This window comes from Trachypithecus francoisi, unplaced genomic scaffold (genome assembly GCF_009764315.1).
Source record: "Trachypithecus francoisi isolate TF-2019V2 unplaced genomic scaffold, Tfra_2.0 Lachesis_group10, whole genome shotgun sequence".
NCBI lineage: Eukaryota > Metazoa > Chordata > Mammalia > Primates > Cercopithecidae > Trachypithecus > Trachypithecus francoisi.
The window spans coordinates 51,896,372-51,911,555 of NW_022681455.1; the positions used below are offsets into that span (position 1 = coordinate 51,896,372).

Consider the following 15,184-nt stretch of genomic DNA (forward strand, 5'->3'; position numbering starts at 1 on the left):
TTTGCTGATGGGGGAAAGTATGGAAGATGCAAGTAGGGGTGAGTTAACTTTGAACAAGAGTAGGGTTGCCTGAATCTCAGAGATCAAAGAAAGGGACAAAAACTTAAGTCTGTGGGAAAATTTAGGAAAAGAATCCCTGATGATCTCGATGTTCTCATATGACCATGGACAATATGTGCACTTAGTATGGGTGCATACTACATACTCATACGGGCTAACACGTAGATAGATGGTTAACTCATTCAAACATTGGATTGACCCATTCAAACAATGGAATGAATGAGTTAACACAGATAGATGAGTTAACACACATAGATGTGTTAACTCATTCACTCATTCATTCTTATTTTTGGCACAAAAATGATATTGCAATAATGTTACTGTTTTACATAGAGCTACTCACTAAACAAAATACATGACCATGATTAAATTTTGGCATTAGCACATATGCTACATACCATGAGAATCAGGCAATGTCTTGGAAGTATGTTATTTAAAATTTCTTCCTGATGAATGATATTGTACTAAATCTGTAACTCTTTGTGTTTTGAAATAGTTTTCTGTCCCAAGCTATATGAGGTAGGAAAACTGGCTAGATTTTAATATAACTCATAAGTAAATCTATGCTCAATAAGGCAATGTAAACACATTCAAGGCTACATTGTATAGCAGAAGGAACACTGGGCTAAGCTGAGACACCTGAGTTCTTATCTAGGCTCATATAACTGACTACTGATATGACTAAGTTTAATGTCTGGACTTCACATCCCCATTTGTAAAATGAGGCAACTGGATAGGATAGCCTGTAAGGTCTCCACCTTTGTTAAAATCCACAACTCTATGAAGTATGGGCTTTCTATTTATCAGCAGTTGTAATTGTAGCATCTCCAGTTAAACTGACCCCTTCTAAAAAGCTCTGAATGCTAGACACCATGCCATCCTTCCAAAGAATCCTTAGTACAGAAATCATCACACTACGTGCTGAGTGACGCCACCCTGACTACAGATGGTTGAACCAAGAATGGCCATTCATAGATGGTCCAGTATCCACAGAAGGGGGCCTGGCATGAGAGCTTCCCCAACAGGTATGTCCTCTACAGACTAGGCAGTGACACAACCAATCAAATCTCTTCTTGAGGAATTTGAACACAGAAACTTTCAGAGAAGAGAGAACTATCCTTTTCCTTATAACAGTTATTTTAAAACAGCTGTATTAATTGATTACTTAGTAGTTTGACTGACATCCCCAAGAGATCATAAGACCCCATAAAGTCAAAGTCCATTCTATCTTGCTCATCATGGTATCCCCCACACCTTGCATAAAAGGCACTCAATAAACAAGGCATTTTGAATCATCTAAAGGCACAGAGAGATGAAGGACAAGGAACATGAAAAACCAAGTGTGTGGCAGCTCAGAAAACATTCTGAAAACAATCTTGAATCACATTCTTCATAGCCCAATAAACATGGAGTAGTAACCTTCAGGATTATTGTACAGTTTTAGTCCAGTTCTCTTACCTCATTTATCTATTAATTTAAATGAAGGCATTAGATCATTTTCTGATTAGCATGGGCTCTGCTCTGACATAGCACAAAAATGCCACTAAAAATTAAAAGAAATCTCTGCCTTTGAAAAGATTTATTCCTCCTGCAAATGTATAGTTAAATTGACTCAGAATAAACAAAAACAAACAATGAAATACAACAGAAGGTGCTTAGGAGACATTTAGTCTTTGAGAATTTGGCTTTTTGAGTTAGAAAGATTTCACAGAATGATCTGACTTTTGAGGAGGGTTTGTTTACCCTGATTTCCTGAAATTACCAGGAACAATTAATGTTTAGAGATACCCTGAATTTTTCTTTCCATTTGGAGGGGGCCTAATAGCCCATCTGCAGATCTGGAGTCCTATGTGCACATATGGTCCATAATTTATGAAATGTGCTTATTTATATGTTTCAATTCTTACTTTCATTGTTTTGAAAAATAAATGCACCTTTATATCATTTTTTGACATGCAGATACATATTTTAGTTACAGGGCAACACAATAGAGAGTTATCAGACATATAAGCTTTAGGACTGATATCTGCCTGTTTATTAACAATATGACAAGGTGGAATTTGTAGAACTACTGGAGGACATTCTGCTATACTAGACACTTCTATTTGGTGTGTTAATACTCACCTGAAATAGTTGGGGGCATACCTTCCTTCACCCGGAGAATGACTCGAACTCGGCCTTCACCTGAAACTACATACCAAAAGCCACAACTTGCATGTGATACAAAGATCATCTTAATATTAAAGATAGTCACATGTGAGAAAAAAAGAATTTATGCTGAATTCTAGTTGCCTAAATTTTCAAAACAAAAAATGAAATCCTTGTTAGTTAATCTAACAATTGATTTCCAACATTTGATTTTGATTGCTTTCATTTGATTAAACTTAATTGTAATAAATGTCTCCAAGAGAACCGGCACATAAATAATTAGGAAAAACAAAAATAGAAACAAAACCTTTAGCCATATGTTCTCTGGAGGCCAATGGTGTCCAGCAGGGCATATACCTCATATCCTATTTTTCTCTTCATCATTTCGTAGGCTCAGCTTTTAGAATTCATGTGTTTTTCACCAATAGAGTTCAGATCATCCATGAAATGTATTTGCTTTACCTTTATCCAAACAAATTGTCCTTTTAATGAAGCCTTTTCCCCACCCCCTATCCTCCTCCCATCATCCAAGCCAACCGAGCACATTTAAAAGGACTGGGGTTCATTAATTTTAAGTGTTCAATAAATTAGTGGAAATAATCAAAAGGCCTGATTCTTTCTGATAATGACAATTTGATGTCAGTATAAACCAGTAGATTACGCTGGGAACATATGCTCCTTTGCCAAGAGAGGCTGCTATAATTAAATAGTGAATGCATCTACAAGGTGCTCTCACGCCTGATTAATTAGTAATCAGGTGCACAAACTCCATTTTTCGGTCACACCTTGTCTCTTATTGGTTAATTACCTTTCTGCCTTATCGTTTGTCACATGAGCCACACCTCCCACCACTGGAGGACTCCGTGTTGCTGAAGGCTGCAGCCTCGGGGACCTGGCCGAACTCACACTCTCCACTTTTGTTTTCCTGGAACCCTAAACCCTTTCCTCCATCACAGATGAAAGAAACAGAGGATCATTCTTTCCAATTATAAAACATAAGCAGCTGGGCGCTGTAGCGCATACCTGTAATCCCAGCACTTTGGGAGGCTGAGGTGGGCAGATCACTTGAGGTCAGGGGTTCGAGACCAGCCTGGCCAACATGGTAAAACCCGTCTCTACTAAAAATACAAAAACTAGCCATGCGTAGTGGTGCACGCCTGTAATCCCAGCTACTAGGGAAGCTGAGGCAGGAGAATTGCTTGAACCCTGCAGTGTGGAGGTTGCAGTGAGCCAAGATCATGCCACTGCACTCCAGCCTGGGTGACAGAGCAAGACTCTGTCTTGAAAAAAAACTAAAAAATGAAAAATAAAAATAAAACATAAGCTTCAGAATACTACAAAGAAAATGATCCCCAAAGAGATCCATGATGAGACCTCTTCAATTCCTCTAATCCTATTTTGGTCATTTTCTCTTTTTAAAATTTTTCTAAGGATGTAAATCACGAGTTTGTGTCTTTCTCCTTACACCGCCACATGCTGAGACCAGGTGCAATGACAACATGCTCTTGACATGTTCTACCTTTATCACCACTTCCAAGACTTTGCTTAAACTGTTCCTTCACCCTGTTGCTGATTTCACGTGTCTTTCTAACTTAATACTAATAGTAAAGTCACTAGTCAAGGTGTCATTTCCTTTTCTTAAAATGAGGTCTAACTCATCCACTTCTGTTCACATTGATTTGTGCATTCTCTAAAGTTGAAAAGCACTTCTAAATCCATTCTGTGATATTCATCCCAAACTTGTTCTCAATTTAATAAATATTTATTGAGCATCAACTGATAATTTAAGATTACATCAATAGTTAGCTGTGTCTTCAAATTTTTGAGAGAGAGACTTTTCTCATGCACCTTATGAGACCAGATATTGCTAGAAATGTAGATACTTCATTTTCATGGGCCAATTTAGAAATCCTAGGTTTAATCTTGTATCTGTAGCTCTTTCCACTATACTGCACCAGTGGCTTCTGGACTGAGCGGTGACTGATTTTCTTAAACCTCTACACATGCACAAATGGTCCCCACCTCTAGGAGAATCCCCTCCCAAAACAGACATTGCAAAACTAAAAAGTATATTGAAAATCTATTGCTCACCTCACTAATGTTGAGTGTATGAATGCCAGTCAGTGAAGTGAAGTAGTTTCAGGATCAGAGCAGACAGAGAAAAGTTAACAAAAGCTGCAAAAATTAGAAGTCTGATTTCCTGTACCACCACCTCTACATGCCGCTGGGGGCAGATGAGTACGAGTCAGGGGGCTATCTTCCCAAATACCATTTTCTGGTCATAGTCATGAGAGACAATAGTGAATGGTAGGAAGAATGTGGGTACTGGAGCCCAACAGCCTGGATCTGAATCCTGGCTCTTCTGGTTCCTAGACATGGGCCACTGACAAGTTATTTGCCATTTCTAAACCTCATTCATTTCATCTAAAAGTGGAAATAATCATACTATCTATCTCATAGGGCTATTGGAAAGAAAAGATAGAATAATCCACGAACATGCTTAGCACAGTGCCTGGCACATCATGAACATAAATGTTAACTATTATCAATACTATCATTATGGCATGTTCATGATTCCAGGTGCCAGTCAACAAGGCTCAAGAAATATGCTTTTACTTTCCACTCTTTTTACAGCTGTATCCAATCATGATGAGCTGTAGTATTACAGAGTGGTAAGCAACTTAACCAGATCTGCTAAAGTTTGTTAAGTGTGTTGACTCTACAAAGAACTGTAAATGTGAAGTGTCATTTCCAATTTGAATAAATACAAAGGGGGATGAAAATCATTTGAGAATGAAAGTATTGACTTGGGAAAAGTTTAAAAGCCTTACACAAGCTGTGATATTGTACATATGTTTTCTCAGTGCTTATGATTTCTGATTTCGTATTTGTAATATGAGAATGGTTAATCTTCTGTGTTTATAAATGGAACCCCATTGTAGTTGATCCTTCCCAGATTGTAAGAAGATCTGATGCTCAAAAAGACAAAAAAAAAAGTCTTTGGGTCAATTATTGCCAACTTTTTCTGACGAGTGCTGTATGATCTAAACTTGCCATAAACACAGACATCTAGGGTGAAGAGGAAAATGTGCTAAGAAAATGGCTCCTGGTAAAAGAGAATTACTAAAGTAGATATGATACTAGCGCCTACCAGGTTAATGTGTTGTGTCTGATACATTCTGTCCTCACTTAAGGCTCTAGGAAAGAGAAAAATTAATTAATTCTCTCCCTAAGCAGGTCTAATTCTCTCTTGAAACTTCAGAGGGAGAAATAAGCACCCATTTATTTAAAAATAAAAAACACATGGAATCTTAGTAGGTTACAGACTCCTTCCCTATTTCACTCTTTCATTCATATTCTCATTCTCACATTGTCGTTTTAGTTTACGCACCTATTAGTACCTCTCATTCAGGCCACATTTATCTAGTGTGTCAGCCACTGACTACACAGGGAAAGAACATAAAATCGCAACTGCAATCGGTATCTGCAAATGTCACGCAATCTCACCCTACCTCATGACTTCTCTTTCTGTCTCTGTCTGCCCTGGACCCAAGCTCCAGCTCTGTCTTCCTGAGCCAGCTCTTGGCTCTCTCTGCATTTTCACCTATTACCTCCACATCCTCTCTGTTACCTCCTCTGTTGCCTCCACATCTTTTCCTTGTCCTGACTCACAAATCTGCACACTCCTGCTGTTCCTCCTGTCCTGCTCAGTGAACTTGACCTCATTCCCCAGAAGCTGACCTCTTTGGCTTAGCCACAGAGAAAGCTTGCTTGTGAGTTAGTCACTGGCAGCTAAAGCTTGATTTGCAGGACCACACTCCTGTCTGATTTCAGCCTCAGAGGCAGCCGTGGAAGGCATCTTGGCCCTCATAAAACATGATCCTTTAAAGGCCTTCACAGAAATAGTATATGAAAATCCTGTGATTACCTTTGAGTCTTCTATTATCCCTGTATCATTCACTTATGAAACAGTGAATTTTAGGGGGGACAAAAGGAAAAGAACTTGATCAAGACACCAACAGATACGTCTGCATTAGCCACAATCCTAAAAGTTAGCTCAATTAAACCTTCTTAATTAACTCAGAGAAGAATAACAATTGTTATTCTTACTCAGAGCAATGTTTTTCATACTTCTGTGAAGGCATTTGTGAATTCCCAGACCCTGCCACAGACCTACAGAGCCTGAACTTCTCAGGAGGGTCCTGGGAATAAGCATTTCAGCTGTTTACCCAGGAGGCAAAAAAACACAAATGTAAGGAACTAAACAAATTTTCTCATACTATACTCTCAATATATTGTTTGTTCTCAGGAACAGGCGTTCTTACCAAGTGAAGAGTGACATCCAGATGGAAAAGATCCTTCCTTCACAATTCTTAATTTTTATCAATTATACCAAACTCTTACAGACCAAATCATATTCCCAAGATGTAAAATGCACAGTGGTTATTTGAGAGGCATAAAACGTTTCATTTTAGTATGTATACATTGTAATGTATTTTTAGAAAAAACAACTAACTCATTAAACCCATGATTTCACAGATATTACTAAGAAAAGTTAGGTTTTAAAAATAAGACAGTGTAGAAATTGATTTAAGAAAAATATTAAGTAAATAATCAGACAAGAGGTATAAGGATATGACACAATTATGAAAATGGTACTAAAATATCTAAAGTTCAGGAAGTACAGTGTAACGAAGTATTTTTTTTTTTCTTATAAATTGAAAGAAGAAGAGTTGGTTTATAAGGTTAGGTATATAAGCTCAGATTTAAAAAAAAGAAAAGATGGTATACTAGGAAAAGCACCTAACTTACAGTCAGAAAAGCTGTTTGAATACTGGTTGTGCCACCTAAGACCTGTGTGAATTAAGGCTAGCAACTCAGCATTGTGGAGAATTAACTCCTTAACCTGAGAGATTCCTAAAAGATGTATTTGATTCTAAGTTTCCTTCTCTTCCCTTTCCTTTCTCCTCCTCTCCTCTTCTCTCCTCTCCTCTCCTCTTCTCTCGTCTCCTCTTCCCTCCTCTCCTCTCCCCTCTTTTCCTCTCTTCTCTTCTCCTCTCCTCTCCATTCCTCTCCTTTCCTTTCCTTTCCTTTCTTTTCCTTTCCTCCTTTTCTCCCTCTCTTCCTGCCTTTTCCTTTTGGAGAAGTTGTTTCCAACCAAGAGGCAAAATCCCTTTTCACATCCCCAGCCTCTGTTCCGTTACCTGTATTTTTGCCATAAAGGTTAGAGCAGTTCCCTGAAGTCAATTCTCTACATTACTGGTAAAAATCCATGGGGATCTTTGGGAATGAGTTTTTCATAAGAATGTAAATTAGTTTATTAACTAGAATGCTGTGGATTGCCTTAGAGGGGCTCAGCATGGGAATGGCTGCAGAGTTGCGAAAAGATTCTGATTCCGCTCTGCCTACAAAATCTTCCCGAAGAGGTCAGGGGAGCCAGTTGACGCCACTCTCCTCCTTAGATCCTAAAGGAATTCTTTCTCCAGGATTTGCAGGGAGTCTTCTAGACTAGCTGAAGAAGAGAAGATCTATGCAAGCAGCCTGCTTGGCTCCAGGGCCCTTGTTGCACTGAGGAAAGGAAACTTGAGCAGTGGTAGACAGGATCAGGAGCCTAGGCTCAAACCCAGGAAAGCACTCCTGATTTTTTAGGATCTCCCAAGTTAACAGCATCTTTTCTGACCCATCTGTGTGATGAGACAGACCTGAGTTCTCCTAGGCAACTTGGCACACACAATAAAGTCCATCTGCCTTTCCATGCACAGCCCTCTTGCCCTTTATTCGTGGTGAGGGGAACATTTGGACACAAGTGTTGGCCAGCTTGGCTAGACATGTCCTTTTTTTCTCAGTCAGATCAGAAGGTGGTGGTGCAGCAGGAGCCTCAGCCTCACAGGCAGACCTTCTCAGCCGCCGCCTCACACAACATCCCAGCTCGGCTGCACCTCTGCGGCATGAGTGGGGGCTGTGTGAACTCGGGAGGGCAACTGTGAATGGCGCAGCATCTGATATGAATTTATCACCGGCTGCTGGTCGGGAGGGAGATCAAGCTAGGGGAAGGGGCTGTGAGTGTTTAATGCACCCTGCCACAACCCAACAGTTTGCCCTAAAGAGCCTTTTACCAATATAAAAGGACAGGGTCAAAAGTAAGTTGACCCCTGACAGAATGTACAATTATTAGAAGAAGGCTGTGTGCGAGCAGCTGCTGGAACCCCACTGACTCTGCATCGGGCTTCCAAGAGTCAGATTATGAATAATCAACTCAAGATTGTTTTCTCCACCCCTCTCAACCTCCCCCGCACCTCCTCCAATCTTCTCCTCCTGTTTTGGGCAAGTCCTATTCTATTTCTACAGGAAGAAGCATAGCCCTCCCTAGCAGCTGCAATAATTGTGTTCCTATTGTGATGAAGACCTCCTCCTGGCCACCCCCCTACAAGTGGCCATTGTGAGTTGAGAGTCAGTGATTATACGCTCCCTCTGATGCTTTGGGGGACCCAGCTGCCTAAGTGCTGACACAGGAGTGTGCGGAAGGCCAGGGAGGGGGCTGGTGGAGGTGGAGGCAAGAGGTGGGGGAAACCCACGTCTGTGAGATTGGATTCTGACATACCAGACCTTTTGCATAAGTCAAGCCAAGAACAAATGAGGCATTATCAGGCCCCAGTGTTGAGAGGTCTCCTCTCCCTTTGAAGTGGAGCTGAGCATGGGGTCGAGCAGCTTTTCCTCCTTTGGACCAAGCAAACATCCTTCTTTTGATATGCTACATGCTCATTATCTCTGCCCCATGTAATGATTTTTGATTGAAGGGTGGCGGCTGGGATGCTGAGAGGATCGTTAGAGAGGCTCCATACAGCCAAGCCCATAAGAAAGGCTTTCCTTGTGCCTGGGCCTAAATTTGGAATTTCTTAACAGTGTGCGCTTGTTCTTAGAGGCAGATAAGGGCTGAGCGTGAAATTCTTAATTAAGCAATAAATAGAGAGTGGGGTGTCAGCAGATGTAGCCAGTAGCCATGGCAACAAGAATCACATGGGCAAGAGAGCTGAGACTCGATGTAGGCCTCAGGCCTGGGCCTGACTGACAGCTGAAGAATCCTACAAAGCTTGTAAACCAGATTAATTAGCTGACTAATTATTTCATAGCATTAATGTAACTAAAAAATAAAAATAGTTCACCATGAACTGAAACATCCTTGGAAAAAAACAGCAGGGAAAGAGGCAGTGGGAAACTGGCTCTGTGAGGCAGAGACATGAGCAGTCAGTGCATCAGATCACATGAAGGGAAAAATGGGCTTGCTGGATTTTTCTCCCAACTTCGCAAATATAAAAGAACACTTGTTCTCCAGTCATACCCATTCCCAAGCATGGCAGAGAAGCTACAGTTGGGATACGCAATAATAGTTCATCATATTCATAATAGTTTATCACATCAAATATTGCTCCTGCAGCATCCTAACACAAACAATAGCGCACACAAGGTACTTCACTTGTAGTCTGTTTTGTAAGTAGCTCCTTGGGCAAAATTCTCAGTGGCTTTAGAAAGGCAACACGAACCAATCTCCCTAACAGATCTTTTTCAATGAGTGAGGTTATCTTATTCTGTGGCTAGCAATTGCTTAAATGGCATCAGATTTCAATCACGGGAACAGTATATCATGTATGTCATATTATTGTGAATCTCATTTATCTCACAAAAATCTACTTAAAGAAAATAGAGGGAGACCCTTTCAGAAAGGTTATAACATATACACTGAGCTCATGACACATGATATTATTAATCTTCTAAAGAAAGAAAATTTCTAGAGAAATAGTCTATCAGGAAAATGTTTGTGAAGTAACATGGCACACTAACCACACTTGAATATATTTGGGTGTTTTGTGCCACAATTCCAAGAAACAAGTAAGTATTTTCTTAACCTTGCTGTGTAAATAAAGCCACTGAGGCATGGAGCAATTATAACGCCATGCCCCAGGTAAAATAACCAGCCAGCCACTGATTAAAACCCTAAGCCGCAAGCGCTGGCCATGCGCTTTCCAAAAAAAAAAAAAAAACTGCACTCCGTGAAGATGTTTGCTGAACAAAGGCAAAACTTGCCTTGGTAGAAAAGAAAAATGCAAGGGTCAAAACATATTGTATGTGTAGGATTTTTTTCTTTGTCACTGGGAATCCTTGAGAAGCGTTCTCCCACAACCCTGCCTAGCACCCCCGCCATCCTTTCTGGTCAGTGATCCATGATTATTTAGTGGGCAGCACACTCTAGTGGAGAGATCCACAGCCAGGAGCTAGAATGCCTGGGTTCAGGTTTTTTCCACTCTCAGCTGGGTCGAAGATGAGTCAGGTATCTTAAATCAGGCATGCAGCAACCAAACAGAGGAAATGAAGATAATTGCGATTTTTTCTAAAGCTTCCTATCCTGGGGGATGTGGTTAAAACAATACAAAAGATGGCTCACTTAGAAGTGGTCAACCAGTGAATGAAAATTCAGTCAGTTGTCAGTGAAGCAGCACTCTGAATGAAATGCCAGCCAAGAAAAGGAGCCACACCCCTCGAAAAAAATCTAACATGGAATTCTGTGGCCATGATAGAGATCAAGCAGCTTCCCTACAATAAAATAAACTTCTGTATACATACATTTCCCATGCTTTTCATCCCAGGAATAGTCCACATAGACTATGTGGTCTTGACTTACACTATCTGCATAGATTAAATGTATTTTATGTAAATTATCCCAGTCATGGTTCTATAAAGTCAAATGGTCTGAAAAAAACAATTAAGTGAAAGTTACAATCTAATCAATACATAAAATGCACGATACAGAACTGAAACTCTCCTTCTTGGGCTCTTGCTCGGGTACCAACAACAGCAACTATCATTATGGCACTGGGAAATGCAGTCAGGTATATGGAAAACATGGAAGCCTAATCACCACCTTGCTAAAGATCTTATAAACTTTACACAGATGACATCCAAAATTACAGCTACATTTACACAACCCAGTATAGCCACGTGGCACACTGCCATGGAGGAGCAGGGTGAGCCTCAGTTCCTCCTGAGTCCTCATACCGTCACTGTGACAGCCCAGAAATGAGAATAGAAGTGGCTCTGGTCAAGTATCTACTCCATACACTCAGAGGATAAAGGAGGCACCAATGACCATAAAAGCTCCTATGGGGAATCCCTTCAAGAAGCAAGAGTCTCCAAGTTTATTAAACATTCAACAAATCCTCTGTGACTTCTTATTCCTTTTCCAACTCATATTTGAAGGAGGAGATACTAGGATATTCCAATACGAATGATTTTTAAAAATTAATAAAGGCTATCTACCTAATAGAAATGTTTTATACTAAGACATTCATTTACATCATACATATGCACAGATACAGATGTACGTCTACATATAAGTACACATGTAGATTCATACCGCTATTTACACAGATGTGCATTTATATCATATGTGTATATATAATAGTACAACTTGCTATTAATTTAATGAATAATGCTATCATAAAGGAAGAAAATCTATAGCTGCATGATTTGATTTTTTTCTCTTTCTACCATAAATGGTTTTTATTATGTTTAGCTTATTTGAGTATTCAAATTATTTTGCAGTTCATGAACAGAATATGACCTATGGACAAGACAGCCTCTTCAGAAGCAGGCTAAGTAATGGAAAGAGAGCAATTCAAATTAAAATTTTGTTCCAGAATACATATCAAGTGAATAGCCATAAAGTTAATGGCAACTATTTACTCTTATTTATGACTGTATTTAGCTGAAGTGATAAAAAATCTCAGAAATCTCTGTCCATCTCAAGTTTTTATAGTTTTAGGTTACATTTATGAATGGATCAAATCAGAAATAAAATTTGAATGGTACAATTCAGTGCAAATAAAATATACAACAATCATTTTGTCAAAGACATAAAAAAATACCAAGGGAGCACCAGACTCTCCTCTCTGATGCTATTAAAATTTAACAGTTCTGGGGCTCGCCTGTAGGTCAGACTCACTTGACTTATGGTTAGGCACAAGTGAGAGAGGCAAGGGATGGACTCGGGATCATTGCCTCGCCCTCTAAATCCATGGCCACTTTGGGCTTACGGCAGGGCCTAGAACTTGTTATGCTAATAAGATCCCCTGGATTTGACCAGGACCTACTAAGAGCAATTTAAAACAAAATTTCACTCTTCAGACCTATTTAGCCAGATTCTCCTTTTAAATGTAAGAAGTGGCCTCACAGTGAGCTGAGATTGGAACAAGCAGGTACCATGGTGCTCAGAGTGACCAATGCTGACATGGTATAGAAAAGGAATATGAAATAAACTCCAGGAAATCAAAAGAAGTGGATGGTCCTGACTCTCACACTGGGATCTTGTGAAACATGCACAGTAAGAAGATAAGGAAAAACCTTTGGCCTCTGTGACTCTACAGTCACAGTAGGGTTCCTGATTCCTTCATCCTCATGTTAATCTTGACGTAAAACAGACACAGCCCAACACTGGTGCTTGTATCAGCCCTCCATGCTACTCATCTTCCTGACCTCAGATTCTCATCAAAAGTTTTCCTTCTCACCTTCTACGTAAACTTCTGTCTTAATTCAGTCTCTCTCTCTGCATTGGTACTGTCTACTTTGGACTCTCTACTGTTCCTCATATCAATGGTCATAATCAGTCATCCATTTTTTAATTTTTTTCTTCTTTTTTTTTTTTTTTTTTGAGATGGGGTCTCAATCTGTTGCCCAGGCTGATGTGCAGTGGCATGCTCATGGCTCACTGCAGGCTTGACTTCCTGGGCTCAAGCTATCCTCCCACCTCAGCCTCCCAAGTAACTAAGACTGTAGGCATGCGCCACCACACCCAACTAATTTATTTAATGTTTTTGTAGAGATTAGGTCTCACTCTGTTGCCTAGGCTGGTCTCAAACTCCTGGCCTCAACTGATCCTCCCACCTTAGCCTCCCAAGTAGCTGCGACCACAGGCACATGCCACCATACCCAGCTATTTTTATTTATTTATTTATTTATTTATTTATTTAGAGAGATGGGGTCTTGCTTTGCTGCCCTGGCTGGTCTCAAACTCCTGGACTAAAGCACAGGCATCCATCTTTACATATGCAGTTGTTTCACTATAAACAAATATAACACTGCCCTAATATGAATTAAAGATATTATTAATAATAACTACCAATGTCTAGTAAGCATTTTTTGTGGGCTAGGCCTTCTGCTCAAGAATTTTACATGTTATTCTTTATTTTATTTCCGATCCTTTGAGGTAGGCCCTATGGTCATACTTCTTTATAGAGGAGGAGGCTGAGCCTTAGAGAGGTTCTGTGTATGCTCTAGCTGGTGAGTGTTGGAGCTGGGATTTAAATCCAGGCAATCGGACTTCAGTGCACACTCACTCAACCATAACACACAGCTGTCCCTTTCAGTTCCTCAGCACTTCACAGTACAAATATCTGGAATTGAAGGGTGATTGGCGATTTCTGACTACGTGCTCTCAAAACATTCATCCAACTGGATACTTACCCAGGTAGGTGAGTTGCCTCAACTGACTATTGAAGAACCAGTCACAGCCTTGGTTCTGGCCTGGTGATGGAAGAAACGGAAAAGACAGACCCACTCGACTCCCACATCTTAGGAGGATGTCAGGGTAAGGCGGCAAATCTGTGTGCACCAGCAGTAGGTAATTACCAGGAGCAAAGTTGTCAAAGGTTGCTGAGTACTTGAAGCGAAAGAAAAACACAATATGCTCATTTAGTAAGGAACCCCATCATTCCACCTACTCCACCACACCCCCCTGCCAAAACAACTACAAAGAACGCAGATGGAGTAGTTTAGAAATCATACAGTTTAGACCCAGATTGTACTTTTCTTGTGGGAAATGGGCCTACTTAAATCTACTTCATAAAAAATTCATAACTAGAGCTACAAAATCAGACTATGAAGACTGAAAGATGCCATAAGGTTCATCTCGTTTAACAATCTCAATTAACAGAGGAGAAAGCCCAGGTCCAGACATGCGAATTAACTTGTCTCAGGTCAAACAGCTAGAAGAGACAAGGCCAGGCCTAGAATTCCTTTCCAGCTTTTCCCACAACTTGAAGCGACAGGCAATAATAGGCATGTCATCCATTTATCACAGTAATAGCTAACATTGTGGGAGCATTTACTATGCAATCAGCACTATTCAGTCCTCGAAAGGCACCCCCGTCATTGTTACTCTTACTGTCCCATTTTTACAGTTGAGGAAACTGAGGCAGGCAGAGGTTCAGTAGCTTGTCCCATATCACAAAGCAGAACAGTGCTGTGTCAGGACGTAAACCTAGGGTAACCACCTCCAGAGGCACATCCTACTGTTTTCACTGCATGAAAATTCTCCAGAATGCTCTCATGGGAATCTCAAGGCAAGAAAAGAGAGGCGTGCATCCTTTCTGAAAGCCATGGAGAGAAGATCAAAAGTGATTCTGTTCTGAATTCCTCATAACTATGGCAGGGCTTCTGTCTCCCTAAGATAGGCTCTCACAACTGTTAGCGAGAATGTGTATGATAAGATAGGAAGAAATATATGTGTTAAAAGTATGAAAAGAAGCTTAGGTAATTCTACCGGATTACTATTTTAAAATATAGAAAAATGTACTCATTTTCCTCATGGCCATTTCTTTTTTTTTTTTTTCTTTATTTCTTAAAAAACAAAACAAAACAAAACAGGATACAGGTACAGAACGTGCAGGTTTTTACACAGGTATACGTGTGCCATGGTGGTTTGCTGCACCTATTGACCCATCCTCTAAGTTCCCTCCCCTCACCTCCTACCCCACAACAGGCCCTGGTAAGTGTTGTTCCCCTTTTTGTGTCCCTGTGTTCTCAGTGTTCAACTCCCACTTATGAGTGAGAACATGTGATGTTTGGTTTTCTGTTCCCGTGGTAGTTTGCTGAGGATGATGGCTTCCAGCTTCATCCATGTCCCTGAAAAGGACATAATCTCATC

At 40.3% G+C, this 15,184-nt stretch overlaps 1 protein-coding gene across 1 annotated transcript in view; it reads right to left on the bottom strand.

Annotated features, from left to right (window-relative positions):
* The window catches only part of PKHD1 (PKHD1 ciliary IPT domain containing fibrocystin/polyductin), a 477,374-nt gene that overhangs the window by 222,296 nt on the left and 239,894 nt on the right, over positions 1–15,184 (bottom strand). The window contains 2 exon segments of the mRNA XM_033217424.1: positions 2,185–2,250; positions 13,723–13,918. Of these exon segments, the coding sequence (XP_033073315.1) occupies positions 2,185–2,250; positions 13,723–13,918 (262 nt within the window).